The 18846-nt window shown below is 39.5% G+C and overlaps 1 protein-coding gene across 3 annotated transcripts in view; it reads left to right on the top strand.

Annotated features, from left to right (window-relative positions):
• Positions 1–18846, top strand: part of COL19A1 (collagen type XIX alpha 1 chain) — a 1105372-nt gene that overhangs the window by 952950 nt on the left and 133576 nt on the right. For all 3 annotated transcript variants that reach the window (XM_077487416.1, XM_077487415.1, XM_077487417.1), the window contains exon 45: positions 4809–4871. In XM_077487416.1, the coding sequence (XP_077343542.1) occupies positions 4809–4871 (63 nt within the window). The remainder of the gene's footprint in view (positions 1–4808; positions 4872–18846) is intronic.

The following is an 18846-nucleotide window of genomic DNA, read 5'->3' as shown; positions in this document are numbered from 1 at the left end:
AAAGAGTAAGAGCATTTAGCGATGGGAAAATCTGCCAAGATTCGATTCAGCTCTAAATCTTGCTCTAAATTTGGTAACCCTGAACATAGAAGCAAATCTCATTGTAGTCTTTGGGGAAAAGGAGGGTGGCAAACCTTGATGTTCATTCTGGGAATTTTTAGGGCTAATAAGCAAAAAATGTCAAGTGAGACTGGCCGCTGCCATGGAGGGGACATGTGCCAATGCAAATATTTAAATCTAAAAAAAATAAAGTGTGGTGAAGGTTTATTGGTCTTCTTGGAGGACAACATTGGAAAAACACACATATAAACTTTAAATAAGAGAATGCCTAAAAACTATATCCGGTGTTACAAAACAGCATGATTTTTAAGGACAGGCTCTGCAACAGCATACACTGACAGCACATATTTGGCTATGGGATTGATTATTTTTCTTATACAGTTACCTTGCCTTACACACAACAGGTGCACCCCAATTTAATTAATTTCAGTTTGAGAAAAAGGCTTTTTTTTATTTATATATTTTTTATATTTTTTTATTTTGTATAAATTGGTGATACAGGTTAATACAGTACATTTAAAAAATGCATTGTAAAAGGGTGAAAAGGGTATAAAGTTGAATTAATAATCAGAAATCTTGCGAGCAGCTAATAATTATAGGAATATTTAAATAACTCAACCTGCAACTGGTAGCACACTCCCAATATAAATGTGACAAAAGCAACTAAATATGTAAATAGTTGCGCTAATTAATACAATTCATATGTGAAAAATCAAAACATATAAACAGTGACATATCGTGAGTGAAGTTCATCCATAAACCGCTAATTCAATGTATAGAACAGACTATAGAAATATTGTGAATAATCTGAATATTATAAATCAAGGTCCAAATAATATCATAAAATCTTCTGTGCAAAATTTTCTGTGCAAAATTGCTACTGTGATACTCTTCTTTAAATATTGTCATTCATATAAATAAAACTTTTTCCCAAGTGCTCCACCCTCGAGTAGGTGCTCACCCCAGTTTATGTGACCTCACACCTAAATTTGGTCAAAAATGGCTGTGTAGTCTCTCAGGACTAATGAGATGTCTTTTTCTCCTTCCAGTTTATCTGTATTTGTCTCCAAATGGCAGTGTTTAACTGGTACATGCAAAAGATAAAAAGCTCCACATTGTGTTTAATTCTGTTTAAAAACCTTTAGACTTTATTAAAATTAATATGTTGCACTCACATGCATAAGGTACTCCAGTGCACCAACTATGTACAGTGTGTTATTAATCCACAGCTCTGTGACAACAGTTCCGTGCTTTGCTTATAGGTATCTCAGCATCTTGTTCCACCATATGTCCCTCCCCTACGCGCTACATCACAGGATCACACGAATTCCTCAGAGGGATGCATTAAGATAAAATACCTTCTGCCTTTACAACCACTTTAAGAAAACTGCTGATGACACAGCAATGTAAAATTGGCCAGCAGCAGGACAAGTGGGGCTTTACTACAAGAATCAACATACTGTAGAGAATACAGCAGTGTAAATTGGCCACTAACAGAACAGTAATCAGGGATAATAAGCCAAACCAGGGGGGAGCATTGAATTTGATGATATCATTTGAGGTCGTTTAGGTGCACACTGCTCTTGCACCTAGTTTTCTTTTTCCTTTTCAAAAGGTAGTAGTAATAAGTAAATGCTCCTTTTTAGGCATCCAAACAGGCCTTATCAAAAATAAAATAAAAACAAAAACAAAAACCTACAAAAAAAATAAAAACCACTACCCCAGAAACAAAAGTCTATATGTGTAAAGAAAAAGAAGTTCAACCTAAAAAAAATCTCATATCAACATAAAAACACCCCCCTCCCACCCCAGATATATGAAAACCCCAGACCACCACAACTGTAACAGAGGCACTTTTTTTAAAGGTAAGTTAAGTGAAAGGTAAGTTTGCTACAGATGGGACAGCAGCCATGAGTGTCCTCCAGCAGAAAAGGCCCCAAGAGGAAAAAAAGTCAGCAAAGGAGTTTATTGTCCAAAAAGCTAACAATCAGAATTAAAGTACAGTTTTCTAACTCATATTCTCTCCCTAGTATTTTTTTTTAGCTTTCCCTTTGCTAGAAGGCTGCTTATCTAAAAGCCCCCCCCCCCCTTTGGCATTTCTACATCTGATACCCAAAGTTCAAAGGTCCTGAAATGTCAAAAAAAAATGCTCTTTGGCAATATCTGCGCAAACATTCACTGGGATCATAAATCTCAAATTCCCAGGATACTCCTTAAACCCCCTGTAGTTAGAAACCCAAACCTCATCCCTGAGTGCTGTCACCAGTTCAGAATTACTGATGTCTAATGCCGCGTACACACGATCAAACAATTGGATGGAAAAGTCCGGCAAACTCAAGTCCGCCGGACAATTCCCCTGTGTGTAGCCTCCGGCAGACTTTTTTACCCGAAAGTACGGCGGACTTAGAAAGTAGTTTTGCACTCCAATCTTCCCGCCGGACTTGCATTTCGGCGGAAAATCCGGCCGTGTGTATGCCAGTCCGCCGTACTTTTGAAATGAACGGACTTTTCCCGCCCGGAGAAAAGTCTGCTCATTTTGAGTGGGTCTCCAGGTAGACGGAGCCCGCGAAGGAGACGTCGCTGACCCCGCCACCTGGTATGGACTTAAAGGGGAACCCAACTCCGAAAAAAATCAGCGCGGGGTCCCCCCAGGTCCACATCAGACCCTTGTCCGAGCACGCTACCCGGCCAGCCAGGAAAGGGGGGGACGAGCGAGCGCCCCCCTCCTGAGCCGTACCAGGCCGCATGCCCTCAACATGGGGGGCGCCTTGGGGAAGGGGGGGGGCGTGCGGCCCCCCCACCCCAAAGCACCTTGTCCCCATGTTGATGAGGACAAGGGCCTCTTCCCAAAATCCCTGGCCGTTGGTTGTTGGGGTCTGCGGCCGGGGGGGCTTATCGGAATTCGGGAGCCCCGGATACTGGCCCCCCACCCTATGTGAATGAGTATGGAGTACAATGTACCCCTACCCATTCACCTGTGAAAAAAAGTACAAAAAAAACACAACACAGGGTAAAAATAGGACTCCTCCGCTATCTTCTGCTAGCTCTTTTACTAGCAGAGGAGCCCGGCTTTCTTCCTCGCCGCCGGCCTCTTCTCCCAACTTCGGGAGTCTTGTCCCCCTCTTCGGTTCTTCTGCTGGGCCACCGCGCCTTCTTATAGCTCTTATACAGGCGGTGGCCCGGTCTTCTGTCGCCGCTGTCGTCGCCGCCTTCGGTTCTTCTCTTCTTCTCTTCAGATGTTGCCTCATCGCTCCCTCCGCTCACAATGGCTCCGACGCGACGGGCGGCTACTTATATAGGGACATCACCGGATGATGTCCCGCCCATTATGATGTCACAGTCCCAGAGGATGCTGGGACTGTGACGTCATAATAGGCGGGGATATCATCCGGTGATGTCCCTATATAAGTTGCCGCGTGCCCGGTCCCCGTCATTGTGAGCGGAATGAGCGATGAGTCAACATCTGAAGAGAAGAACAGAAGAACAGAAGAACAGAAGGTGGCGACGACAGCAGCGACAGAAGACCACCGCCTGTAAAAGAGCTATAAGAAGGCGCGGTGGCCCGGCAGATGAACCAAAGAGGGGACAAGACCCCCGAAGTCAGAAGAAGAGGCCGGCGGCGAGGAAGAAAGCTGGGCTCCTCCGCTAGTAAAAGAGCTAGCAGAAGATAGCGGAGGAGTCCGGCGGGAAGACCCCCGGAGCTGTGCAATAAACTATTTTAACCCTTGTGTGTTGTGTTTTTTTTTTACTTTTTTCACATGTGAATGGGTAGGGGTACATTGTACCCCATATTCATTCATATAGGGTGGGGGGCCGGTATCCGGGGGCCCCCTTATTAAAGGGGGCTCCCAGATTCCGATAAGCTCCCCGCCCGCAGACCCCGACAACCAATGGCCAGGGTTGTCGGTAAGAGGCCCTTGTCCTCATCAACATGGGGACAAGGTGCTTTGGGGTGGGGGGGCGCGCGGCCCCCCTTTCCCCAAGGCGCCCCCATATTGAGGGCATGCGGCCTGGTACGGCTCAGGAGGGGGGGGCGCTCGCTCGTCCCCCCCTTTCCTGGACGGCCGGGTAGCGTGCTCAGACAAGGGTCTGATGTGGACCTGGGGGGGAACCCCACGCAGATTTTTTTCGCTGTTGGGGTTCCCCTTTAAGTCCATACCAGGTGGCGGGGCCAGCGACGTCTCTTTCGCTGGCCCCGCCTACCTGGAGACGCACTCAAAATGAGCGGACTTTCCTCCACGTGTGGGGGCGAGTTCGTTCATTTCAAAAGTATGGCGGATAGTACGGCAGACTTAGTACGCCGTATTAGTCCGCTGTGGGCAAGTAGCCCGTTTGGAAAGTCGGAAGTCCGCCAGACTAAGTCCGCCAGATAGTCGGCTACATGTGTACGCAGCATAATTGTTACAAATTTAAAACAAAGTAAAGGCTATGAACAGGAATTCAGGCCAAATAGTTCCATTAAATACCATATCATCAAGCTTAGCCTACTAACATAATTCACAGTGGTAAACAGACCATACGCATATTTTACCTGCCAAGTAATTTATAATTTTCTTCAGCCAGTTCTGTGATGCATGCAGACAGCACACATAGGTCTTTAATTGCCACTGCAACATCATAGCTTGGCAAGAACTCCCCTCTACCTATTTGACTGAACAGTAATGACTGTATCTCACAGATTATAGGTGCCTCTAAAGTATCAGTTAAAGAACTGTACATCTCTTCTTATCATATTATTTTTATTCTAGGGTGAGAGAGGTCCAGTAGGAGATATTGGCTTTCCTGGTCCTGAAGGTCCCCCTGGATCATCGGTAAGTGTGCACCTTATTTTTATTATTCTTGTTCAATTTTTTTTATTGAAAGGAGACAAAAGTGTTTTAGCATAACAAAACAATAACACATAGGAGGGTGTAATAAAACATATTGCTATTGAACTACAGAACAACACTTGACCATTTGAGAAAATAAGACCATGAAAAGTTCACTCTTCAAACCATGTTCAAAAAAGTTTGGAAGGTAGCTTAACATAGCATCAGTACTTCTAGACATATCTTCTATAAACCCCAGTCTGCTGGTGGGCTGGCACTGCCTAATCTTTGGTTATATTTTCTAGCGGCTTACTTCTCTCAAATAGTCCAATGGAATATCCCAAATTTGTATGTTCCTTGGGTGAGATTTAAAACCAGCTCTATCCACCCTATTATCCCCCAAGTATTTTATGGCCATCCTCAATCTCTAGCCATAGGCTCATCTCTTTTAACACCATAGTTACCCAATCACTAACCCTTTGAAATCGGAATAAGACCAAATTCAGTCTATCCTCTGTACCTCCAAATTCATCCTTTTTAGGAGAACCTACATTTACCCCAGCTTTTGGCTCTCCGGAGAGATTTTCATGGTGGCTGACTAATTCCCTTATCACTTTAGCAGACCTTCAAATAGGAGGAATGTTCGCTACGTTTGACCTTTTATGCACACAGAAACAAATACCACTTTGGGAATTTTATCACTACCTACAAATTAGACATTTTTATACCTCCCACTTTGGCCTTACTTCAACCTCTCCAATTATTTTTTGAACAGCTTTGCTGTGACTCTCCCAGAAGTAAGGGTCTTATCTGAGATCTCTCTAAATCTGCTATTACTTCCAATTTCACCAGTATGCTCCCTTATATGGAGAAATGGGACGCTGACTATGCTACACAATTTACTCCGGAGAACTAGGATATTATGCTGGATAATTTGCATAAATACACCAAATCTCGTGCAATTAGAGAAACCACCTTTAAAGTATTGACCAGGTAGTATTATACCCCCTTAAAACTCCAAGCTATGTTTCCAGGAATCCCTGGCCACTGTTTTTTGGGCTGTCCACTTATTGGATCCTTCAAACATACATTCTGGGAATGCAAGCAACTCTCTTCTGTATGTAATAAGATATCCGCTATAGCCCCAGCAATATTAGGCACACCCTTAAAGCTTACAATATCAATGTGCCTTATTGGAGCTCCAATTCTGTGTGTCTTGCACAAAGAAGAGAGACTAATTCACACCATCTGTGTGTCAACTCAATGGTCCATTGATCTACATTGGAAGTCCTCAACAGTCTCCCTGTCCACAATATTAGGTAGAGTTGATGGAGTTATGTTGATGGAAAGGATCCTATACACCCTACAAGATAAGATGCACCTGTTTAATTGCAAGTGGAAAGTTTGGAAGACCCATAGGCATATCCTGTTACCCTGCAATGATACAGTAAGTGCTTATGTCACCATGAGTTGAAGGATCGATGCCATTGGATGTTGTTTTGACTTTCAATATACCTATATCCGTATAACTGTTGTTTCGTATGCCCTGGAGATTCTCTGTGTGCATCTGAATTGCTGTTTGTTTTATGCTTTAAATCTATATTTGTGGTATATACTACTTTTTGTATATTGTCATAATAATATTAACTTTATATACCTTAATAAAAAATTTGTAAACAAAAACATAGCATCAGTACGTTGCCATTACCTTACATAAGCATACAGAATAGACAGCAAGAGGAGGGAGCATAGATAGAATAGCGTAATTCTGATAACATATTTTTCAATACAAAGGTTAAGGGCTGCAAAAGTAAAATTCCTTTGTATAACAAACAAAGTGGTAAACGATAGTCGTCATGAGAGTCACTGTTCAAAAAAAAAATAGGGGATATACAGTAAGCTATAAAATTTATGGAAATATAGTAGATAGGAGAAGAGGGTTGAGAGGGAATGGAAGAAGAGAAGGGGGCTAGGGAGGGAGAACCTCAGAAATCAGAGAGGAGAAGTATGGAAACTGTGTAGGTCAGAAGACTAAGCTTTTAGTCAAGGTAAGAGCAAGGATTCATCACAATTGGAAGGAAGATTATGTTTTACCCACAGACTCCATAGCACCTCGAACTACTGGCTTATGCTTCAAGTTTATGTTTGTGGGAAAGAGTGCAGTAAATCTAAACGTGTTAGTGCTAGGGTATCATCCCAATATACTAGCAAAAGGACAAAGAGTATTTTGGGACTTTAAATATTCCCCAGTCTGCACACTTACCATTCAAATGTAAAATGATCTGATATCATACAGTTTGTATAACATTTTTTTTCATTACATACAATATAAAAATTCATATTGTTGTCTGTGAAATACATTACAGAGATCAGCACATTAAATCTTCTGAGAAGGTCTGTTGAGAGAGAAGGGGAGACAGGAAGGGGGTTAGGGTGGGGGGGCATTGGAGGGAGAACCCCAGAAATCAGCCAGAGAGAAGTATCGAAAGTGTGTAGACCAGAAGGCTTAATCTGGGTAGGAGCAAGGATTCATCAAAATTGGAAGGAAGCTAATGTTTTACCCATGGACTCCATAGCATCTCAAAATTTTGGCTGCCGTGGTAACCTGAAAGAGTAATTTAAATTGTCGAGTGGTCAGATTAGAGGGTTTCACGTTAAGGAGAACCACTGCGGGATCAGGGGAATGAATATCATCAAAAAGGCTGGATATGATGTTAAATATATTTGCCCAAAAATATTTAGCTACGGGGTAGTCCCTCCAAATATTTACTGTAGGTGTGTGTGTGTCGGAGTAATACAGCCTCGAAAGCAGTGGGTAGAGGTACATATTTTGCAATCCTGTCGAGAACTAGATACTAGCGGGTCAAGACCTTATAGCTGGTTTCCAATGCAGCAATATTCTGAGAGGAGGATTAGGTGGCTTGCCAGATAAATGTCTAGTAAGCACCTTTAATATTTTTTTCCCAAAACCAAATTTTTTACAGGGTTCAAATTAACATCAGAGCAAAACCATACTAGATGACTTGGCTAAGTTACTTTCATGTTAACCCTTTAAAACATTTAAATTGGACCCAAATAAAATAAAAGCAAATAACATTAATGTCATACCTTGGTTATTTTAGTTTTTTAAGTAAATATTTATATAAAATGGGAAACAAATTGCATGAGTTAAAAGCTTAAATAGCAAAGGTGCTTTTGTCATGAAAATAAAGCTGTGTTGTTTCTTGGTACACACTCTATTTCTGGATAAAACCTGTTGTGTCTGCCCCTCCTATATTTAAGCTTAACCAAGCTGCTTTCATACTGTACTGTTCAGCTACGGAACAATATTTACAGCTAATGCCTCTCAGATAATACACGCTGATATTTATTGCAGGATAAAACCTGCCTTGTTTCCTTCTATTTGGTATCAATTCAAGTACTCCTGTACTGCCTTGATGCTAACCAGTTTCTACCAAACACATACCTAAGGTCTGTATTTTGAAAATTTTGGGAATAACCAGAGATAGGCTGTGAAAAGGGGTTAGAGGATTGTTGGATTGTGGCATTTAACTGTTTTTGTGCACTCTTTTTTGACATTTCACTATTAAAGTTTTCTGAAGGTAGCTAATTTGGATGATGTTGAGGGCTTTAACTTTTTTTTAAGATCTGTTGTGACCGCTGCTTCAAACAGACAATTCAGTTCTATTTGCTCTTGATAAACTACCAGTGGTCACAGTCATAACCAACATTTTTGCACAAGTGGGATCTCCTGGGGCAATGTCTTTTGGATGCATATATATCTGCTGTGGTATCCCTCATTTCAGCTGTGAGTGCCACCTAGTTACTGTATTTGTAGTTCTAATTTGAAGGGTTGTTGTTTCTTTAATTTCACTCTCAAAGTCATGTTAAAGTAAGTATTTTTTGAATTTTTTAAATCGCTTTATTTGGTTAAATATCCCAACAGAAGTGCCCAGCTCCCCATGCCCTTTATTTTTTGACAATAGCTTTCTTATTAACCCTGAACATTACCAGACTTTACTATCAAGATTTTCCCTCCCCTCACTCTTGCATAGACTTTAGTGAGGTTCACATCTAAGTTCATATTTTTTATGTTTAATGTGACATTTAACAAGGATATATGAGCCACACTAAAAAAAAGTGACCCATGCTTGGAGTGCAATTTCCACTTTAAAATATAGTAATCCCTTGAAACACTGAATGTGAAACTTTTCAAAAAGATTTTTAAAAAATATAGGAAAATTTCAACTTATAAAAGAAAGCTCATTGTTCTGAGTACTTTCTATTAGTTAGTGAGGCTCACCATCAGGAGGCAGGAGGCCCATATACTGTATTTACCTGGATATGCTGATGGCTTTGGCAGTTTTTACTGAAGGTAACTGCTGCCTACACATATTATCAATAAGCATATTTTTGCGCCTAACCTGTCCAAGCTAGTGACAGGTTTACTTTAAAGCTTGAAATTCTGGGACCCTCTCTTAGCAGAGCATCTGGCTATTGTAGTATTACTGTGTAATGAGGACATGTAGATAAGAAAACACGCTGCAGTCAATGCCCCCTTCTGTCATTTCAAAGGTCTTTGTAAAGCAGGGCTTAAAAGTATAAATCTTTTAGAACCATAATTTTGTCAGGGTCACTTTTCTTAGTAAACACATTCTAAATCTGTCTTTATTATGTTACTTTAGTGACTCATCTATAGAATGACGATACAGACCTGAATTATTATTTTTTTAAATAAACAAGGACTTTAATGGTGTGTACTCAGAGCTTGGTATCATAGGACATATTGCCCACCCACATACGCCAACATCTTCCAAAGATTCTCTTGTCACTGAAGTCAATCAACTCTGAGTCACACTGTATGCCACATCATACATCATTATGCATCTGATAAACTTATATCAGTGACAAATTAAAATAAGTTGTGATTTTAGTATAATTTAGTATATTTAGTATAAAAGCTTATGTCATTTTACAAAATATAGTGATCCTACACAGCTGGGCTTTAAAACCAATAGATATATAGCTCTCTTTTGGGGTGGTTATATGAAATGGCCCTCCTCAAACCTGGATATTTTTCTGAACCTGTAGGTAAATAAGAGAAGTGAAAAAGTGGGTTTGATAATGAAGTTGGCAGTACCTACAGGATGGGCCTCTGTGAGAAGATGGGATCCCCATCCTGGAAACTTAACCAGTAATCTAGTCAAATAACTGTGATAAATGGAATGAATGTAGCTAGCATATAACATTAACCATACGTATACATATACACACCTGTATGAAAATAATATGAGCTTTAGACTAGGATGCCATTAGAGTTAACTTGCATGTAAAAGCAGGCATCCCAAAATTTTTGGTAATATAGTGTATGTTGTATAATGAGATAAAAACAATAAAAACAATTAAACAGATATACTTTTGTCACCAGTCTGTAATAAATTAAATAAATATATAGTGTATATATATATATATATATATATATATATATATATATATATATATACACAGTACCTCACAAAAGTGAGACACTCACATTTTTGTAAATATTTTATTATATCTTTTCATGTGACAACAATGAAGAAATTACACTTTGCTACAATGTAAAGTAGTGAGTTTACAGCTTGTTTAACAGTGTAATTTTGCTGTTCCCGCAAAATAACTCAACACACAGTCATTACTGTCTAAACCGCTGGCAACAAAAGTGAGTATACCCCTAAGTGAAAATGTCCAAATTGGGCCAAAAGTGTCAATATTTTGTGTTCCCACCATTATTTTCCAGCACTGCCTTAACACTCTTGGGCCTAGAGATCACCAGAGCTTCACAGGTTGCCTCTGGTGTCCTCTTCCACTCCACCATGTTGACATTATGGGGCTGGTGGATGTTAGAGACCTTGCGCTCCTCCATCTTCCATTTGAGGATGCCCCACAGATGCTCAATAGGGTTTAGGTCTACAGATATGCTAGGCCAGTCCATCACCTTTACCCTCCGCTTCTTTAGCAAGGCAGTGGTCATCTTGGAGGTGTGTTTGGGTAATTATCATGTTGGAATACTGCCCTGCAGCTCAGTCTCCGAAGGGAGGGAATCATGCTCTGCTTCAGTATGTCACAGTACATGTTGGCATTCATGGTTCCCTCAATAAACTCCATCTTCCCAGTGCCAGCAGCACTCATGCAGCCCCAGACCATGACATTCCCACCACCATGCTTGACTGTAGGCAAGACACACTTGTATTTGTACTCCTCATCTGGTTCTCACGACACTCGCTTGACACCATCTTAACCAAATGAGTTGATCTTGGTCTCATCAGACCACAGGAAATGGTTTCAGTAATCTATGTCCTTAGTCTGCTTGTCTTCAGCAAACTGCAGACTTTTTTTGTCCATCCTTTTGGGATGACAAAATCCTTTTGGGATGACAGCCATGCAGACCAATTTGGATATTTGGTCTGCAAATTTGGATATTTGCAGACCAACCTCTGGATATTATGCTGAGCATGTGCACTTCACTTCTTTGGTCGACCATGGAGAGGCCTGTTCTAAGGGGAACCTGTCCTGCTAAACTGCTTTATGGTCTTGGCCACCGTGCTGCAGCTCAGTTTCAAGGTCTTGGCATTCTTCTTATAGCCTATGCCATCTTTATGTAGAGCAACATTTCTTTTTTTCAGCTCCTCAGAGAGTTCTTTATAGGTAAGGTGCCATGTTGAACTTCCAGTGGCCAGTATGAGAGAGTGAGAGCGATAACACCAAATCTGCTCCCCATTCACACCTGAGACCTTGTAACACTAACGAGTAACATGACATTGGGGAGGGAAAATAGCTAATTGGGCCCAATTTGGACCTTTTCACTTTGGGTGTACTCACTTTTGTCGCCAGCAGTTTAAACATTAATGACTATGTGTTGAGTTATTTTGATGGGGACAGCAAATTTACACTGTTATACAAGCTGTACACTCACTACTTTACATTGTAGCAAATTGGCATTTCTTCAGTGTTGTCACATGAAAAGATATAATAATATATTTACAAAAATGTGAGGGGTGTACTCACTTTTGTGAGATACTGTATATAGAGGGCAGCAGATCCCTACAGATTTATCCAAATTTAGCTCCAAAGGCACCCCCAAGTGTTGGAAAAAATGTTTAAGCCAAGGTACAAATATACATTTTATATGGAGTACATGCCTCAAACTAAAAAAAAATGTGGGATTATATTATGAAAAAATATAATGTTAAGAGAAAAATAACTATATTTTCACATACAAATCACATACAAACAAATACACACTGTGAGATACATGCACTATTATTAATAATGGTTAATTCTAGGCAAAGCCTTAAACAAATATTAGAAAGTGGAAAGAAATCCATCAAAAATTGGTTAGTTTTCAACCTTTATTGATGTACAGAAACAAACTACACACACATAGAAAAAAGAAAAATACACATACAAAGCATTTGTTTTTAAATGATCAACCCAAGGTTGCATTTCTCTTTATACTTGCTTGAACCTCTTTGTACCTCTTGACTATTTTGTAATTGTTTTCTTGCAAGCATTTTTTAATATAATAAATCAAAAAGCTTTTATAACAAATAAACAACTAACTACAGTTAATATACATGTGGACGGTTGACCTGCTATAGGATTTTTCATTCTGTTCAGTCGGTCCTACGACTATTCACACATACTGTAAAGCTAGTTGAACAACATCAAATTGTCCTATTTTAGATTTGCAGCCTCTAGTGTAACTTGTATGCAAGGGCTTTTACACATAGCCGTATTTCAAGCATATGGGCATACAGAGTAAATTACAGCTGTAGCTGTAGCTGTATGCTGTATCCAAAGACATGCTGGTAGGTTAATTGGCTTCTATCTAAATTGGCCCTAGTATATGAATGTGAGTTAGGGACCTTACATTGTACGCTCCTTCAGGGTAGGGACCGATGTGAATGTACAATGTATATGTAAAGCACTGCCTAAATTGATGGCGCTATATAAGTACCTTAAATAATAATAATATTAGTTGTGGTTACCAGGAGATTGGCATTGCCAAAAATGTCCTTACACCTTAAATACAGAGCCCAGAATCATAATCACTTAGATGATTAAGAGTCAATTAATCGTTAGCTTACTAGAAGCTGTAAATTACAAGACCCAGTCTTGGTAAGTAATTTACTGTATGTATTTCACTTGTGTATTCAACAATTTTGTTGGAGCTCTGCAGGATTATATTTATTAATACATTAATAGAGGTGTATATTGCTTGGTTTTCCCTATGACAAATAAGAAAGATGTTGGCACACCATATATTCAAAATAAATGTATTAAATCATCATTAAAGGCTATTTCCAGTCCCACCGTTTAATACAAAGTTGAAAAACAGATATATGGGATCCTATCAAAATATTTGCTATTGCACACACCTTTTCCTGCTTTATGGCATCATATCACACGGTAGGCAGAGAAACCATATCAATGCCTGTTCTCCTGCAGACTTGCTGTCACACCTCACGTCTGCTCCCTGGGCTGCTAATGAGCACATGGCTAATGTCCACTCTGAGCTATCTCGGCCCTCCAAACCCATCTATTACTTTACTCTCTCTCTCTCATCAGCTCACAACATAGGCACATCAACTTCTATGTATGACTTCATGTGACAGCCTGATATACTGTATAATGCATTTAAAGTCATTCCTGTAGCTGTATTGAATAATTACTGTTGAAGGAATGTGTAAGTGAACTAAAGAGTGCTTTATGTATTTACCTGGAGCTGTTTATAAAATAATATATTATATTGTTTAGCACGCTTTTTTTTTTTTTTTTTTGTTTCATTACTAGGAAATTGACCATACTCTTATTTGACCAAATAACAGAAGGTGTAACCAAAAAAAAATAAGATACATGAGGCTTGCAAAAGGCTCTTGAGCAAATGCATACATTTTTTTTACTTATTAAGAAGCAAAAATAATGGTCTACCACAAAAAGCACTCAGTTGTCACTGATGATTTCTCAGTTGTTTTGGCTAAAATGTACTACACAAATTGGATACTACAGATACTACAAAAATTGGGTTGAATAAAACCCAAAAGGGCTGTTACAAGAAGGACCAAGCAGTATAAAAAACAAAGGCTTTATTTACCAAATATAATGTAACAAAGACAAAATTGCATAAAAGTCACACTCCACCTCTCCAACATTAAAATGACATTGTTATCAAAACAACAGAAGTAGCTGTTCACACAACACACCACACCACACCGAACATACCCCACCAGCTGACTCTGTGATCAGTGCAGCAGTGGAGGTGGGAGTGGAGGAAATCGCAAGCTATGAAAGCTATGCAGCACTTGCTACCTGAATGACAAAACAGCACTCAAGTAGTTAAAGACCATATGTCACAACTACAAGCCCCACTGACATGATAGATTAGGCCCACAGACTGCTGAATAGTAAATAGTAAAGAGTGGTATACAGGCCACAGTCACTGTACCATGACCTATGATAAATGGAACAGTCTAATGTTCAAAAATAGGTGAAAACTTAACTGCAGATTAATGGCACCTACAATCTTCCACCACCCTAGACAGCAACCATGCATCAAAACTAGAACCAGGTGCGAAGCAATGCACACAAGGGGTTACTAGCAATATCATAGGCATATTAGGGCACAGTCAGCGCTTGTTAGTAAGGCCACGTGGTGATGAACTAATAGGGCACAGTGTTTAAATTGCACTCCATACAGAAAGCATGGCCAGTACTGCCTCAGAGATAATTTCTCACCATTCCCCTAGGTTTTAGCCAGTTCTGGCAGTGTACCACTGAAAGATTACATAAAAGTTCCTATTCATAGCAGGTGGCTTTTTGTTCACTGAGGCCTTGGCAATCCATGCCTACCCACAATTCTCTGTGTTGCTGAGCCACCTATACACACTATAGGACTTGATGCATTCAGACAGCAGTGCTCATGGTAACAACTGGTGGACTATTCTCAGCCTATTATAGCAATAATACAACAGGCATGAGAACACACTGTTGACATACTACCAAGGAGATCAGAGACCAAATTAAGGTCAGACATTTTCTGTCTCTACTCTATCTTTCTCAAAACGCAAGGTTGCAGGTAGTGTTTTATGAGTGACCAAATCAAAAAGAGAAGGCTGTTGTCTAAATGATCTGTAGCACTTATGTCAGCAGCAATCAAAGGTATAGTGGGAGCTGTACTATTTGGGAGAAAATATTGCTTAGCCTTAGTAAGAAAGCTACGCATACACTACTACAGAGCTCAGGTAAAGACATCCTTAGAAGTTTATATGCAGTGAAAATATTATGTCCGGAGGCTCCTTTGTAGCCTAGTTTTTTTTTCATGAATATGTGATTTTCACTAATCTCTATGGACACTATTTCCTTATAAGATCATATCTCCCACTTAATGTCATACAGATTATAATGGCATAGAGTAATGTACAATATATATATATATATATATATATATATATATATATATATATATATATATATATATATATATATATATATATATATATATTCAAAGTAGTAAAGTAAAAAAAGTAAAGTAAAAACAACAAGGTGCAGTGCTGGTAAAAAGGAATTTATTAAATTATCAATCAATTGGCTACTCACATAATGTCTGTGAAAAACAGGCATATGGTTCCATGCTGGTTTGTACACGGCAAAGCAGGAACCAGACCAGCTCTTTCCATCTCTTTGCTGTCACATTGCTACAGCCCACTGGGACACCATTCTGGATACAGTCCCAGATTCCTCCAGTGACTACGGATGTTCTTTGGAATCATATGCCTGTATTTCACAGACATTATGTGAGTAGCCAATTGGCTGATAATTGTATAAATTCCTTTTTACCAATACTGCACTTAGTCTGGCACACGTTGTTGTTTTTAATTTGTTTTCCAGAGACTGTTTCACTCCCAAGGGACCTGCCACTAGTGCCGTTATAGTACCTTATTGGACTCATCTACTAAACTGGGATTCTTTTTATAACCTTTGAGAACAATTTTTTTAATATTCTAATGCCCCATACACATGGTCGGATTTTCCAACGGAGAATGTGCAATCGGATCATGTTGTCAGAAAATGCGACCTTGTGTGGGCTCCATCTGATTTTTTCCGTCGGATTTTCCGACGCATAAAGTTTGAGAGCAGGATCTAAAATTTTCCGACAACAAAATCCGATCACATAAATTTCGATCGTGTGTAGACAATTCCGATGCACAAAGTGCCATGCATGTTTACAATAAACTAAGAGATGAAAGCTATTGGCTATTGGCCCATTTATAGTACCGACGTACGTGTTTGACATCACCTCGTTCAGAACGATCAGATTTTCCGACAACTTTGTGCGACCGTGTGTATGCAACACCAGTTTCGGCCAAAATCCATCTGAAAAAAATCAAACAGATTTTGTAGAATGTCCAACCTTGTGTATGGGGCATTATTTTCATCTACAATGTATGAGTGTTTTTAACAACATGCCCTTTTCTTGATAATGTTGTGTATGCCCCAATCCTTGTTCCATCTTTCCTTTTCTATTTTACATATATATATATATATATATATATATATATATATATATACACACCACCGTCCTCCATACAAGAGTACATTACACATTATGCTTTATATAAATCATTTCTGTATCTCTTAAGTCTGTCTAATGTGCATAATTTGCTATATTAAGATTTTTTTTGAAAATGTGTTCATACTAATTTCTTACATTCTCCTAGTGTCATATATGAAAAAACGATTCTCCTGCTTGTACATTAGTTGTTTTGCACCATGCTTTCCATTTTCTTTTTTCTTATTTGAATATTTCATTTAATGTGCGTGTTTACTTTGTGAAATTCACCTCCCCCCTTGAAACTGCTTTGGATCTGCTTCATTACTCATCATCTTGGCTGGTGTGGGTCATTTATTTTCCTGTTAAAACAGGCAAGCAAGAGATTGTATGCTGCATGTATAGGTATAGTATGAAAAAACATTATTACGCCAAGCACAGATCAATATCACATTTCAATTAGACAGCACAAAACAACGCACTCTCCCAGCTGGGAAGCAGGTGCACAAATTGCAAGAAAACAGCACGAGCAGCAGAGCGATGTTCTTTTTTTTATCAGTGTTACCCAGCTCTGCAGCCACAACACTATGATAAATTGTCCTCTTATTGTTTTTTGAAATGATGCCTGAGGTAAGTCCCCTGAAATGACATTAATTTACACAGGCCTCTTCTAGACTTGCTCCCTCCAGTCACGAGTCAGGTGAACACTCTCAGCTCCATCACTAGACATTTGGCTGGCTGCCCAGTTTGTTTCCCTCTAATCTTCTTTTAGATCCCATCTGACATTGTGTCAGATGGGAACGAAGTTACATCACCTACTTCCCGTTTTCTCTCAGTCAGGACATGTTGTGCTTTGCATATGCGTAGCAAATTTCAATGAACTTGTCTAATGACAGAACCCATCCTGAGCTCATTCTGGATAAAGCATACAGTTTTGTGATTTTCCACTATATTGCTTTTGTGACATTTACATGTTTGCTGTAATGTGATTGTCATGGTAGCGCATTGTGTATGAAATAAATCTTTCCTTAGATTGTTACACTTATGCCTTGTTACATTTCTGCCACAAAATAGTAAAAAAAATGTCCATATTGATCCTAGCTCAGTTAACTGAATTGTCCAAATTCACTATTGATTGAGTCTACCAATTGGCCTAGTATATTGGTAGTTTCAATCAATGAATGCATTTACTAGCAAATAAAATCTTGCAGACAAAGATTAGTTTGAGTTATGTGTACAAACCCCTTTGCTTGTCCTTAATTAACAAAGTCGAATTTACATTCTACGCAGCTTATGATGCTTTGTATTGAATTATTCACATTATGTCAGTGGCATATTTTTGATCTTTTTCTAGCTATATTTTCAAAGCTGACATAAAGATAAAGTCTGTTTCTGTTTGTATCTATTGTTGTATTGTATGTATATCTACTAGAGGCACAACAAGAATTGAGAGATTATCTCTAAATCTCTCATAAGTTAGAGAAAATCCTCTGGACAGCTATGACTAAGGTCCAAACAGGGCTGAAACATGTAAGTAAGGAAGGACACTTGGTTTGGCTGACTTAAAGTGGTTGTAAAGACTAAACATTTTTTGCATTCCTTGCATTAAGATAAAAAATGTTTAGGCATTAGCTTCCCCCATCACCCCCCCCCCCTTTTTTGATTACCTGAGCCCTCACTGGATCCAGCATGGTGCACATTAGCAGCTTTTCTCTCCCCTCACTTCTGGCTCTCGCTGGTTTTGCTGGGGCACTGGGAGCCATTGGTTCCCAGTGCTGTCAATCAAAACCAGTGACAAGGGAGCAGGGGGCGGGGCCGAGTCCTGCTGTCTGTGTCAATGGATGCAGCAGTGGGGCTCAGGTGCGAGCATGCAGGAATGCCCCCATAGGAAGTGGCTTCCCATGGGTGCACTGGACAGAGGGGAGGGGCCAGGAGCACCATGGGGGAACCGAAAAGAGGAGGTAAGTATAGACATTAAAGAATACAGTTAGTAGGTGTAGTGCTGTTCTTAAATCCTAAGATTTTATTGGAGTGCTCCAAATTCACAATCCTAGCCAGTGACTTGTATATCTAAACAATCGTGAGTGTGTTATTAAAAGTGACTGGTGTTAACCACTTGCTTACTGGGCACTTAAACCCCCCTCAGTCCCAGACCAATTTTCAGCTTTCAGCGCTGATGCACTTTGAATGACAATTGCGCGGGCATACAACACTGTACCCAAATGAAATTTTTATCATTTTTTTCCCACAAATAGAGCTTTCTTTTGGTGGTATTTAGTTACAGCTCGGAGTTTTATTTTTTGCTAAACAAACACAGAAAGATGCAAAAAAAAAAAAAATCATGTTTAATAGTTTGTTATAAAATTTTGCAAACGGGTCATTTTTATC

This window comes from Lithobates pipiens, unplaced genomic scaffold (genome assembly GCF_037356315.1).
Source record: "Lithobates pipiens isolate NorthernLeopardFrog02 unplaced genomic scaffold, aLitPip1_a1.2 Scaffold_18, whole genome shotgun sequence".
NCBI classification, from domain to species: Eukaryota; Metazoa; Chordata; class Amphibia; order Anura; family Ranidae; genus Lithobates; species Lithobates pipiens.
This window is presented reverse-complemented; position numbering and strand designations above follow the sequence as displayed.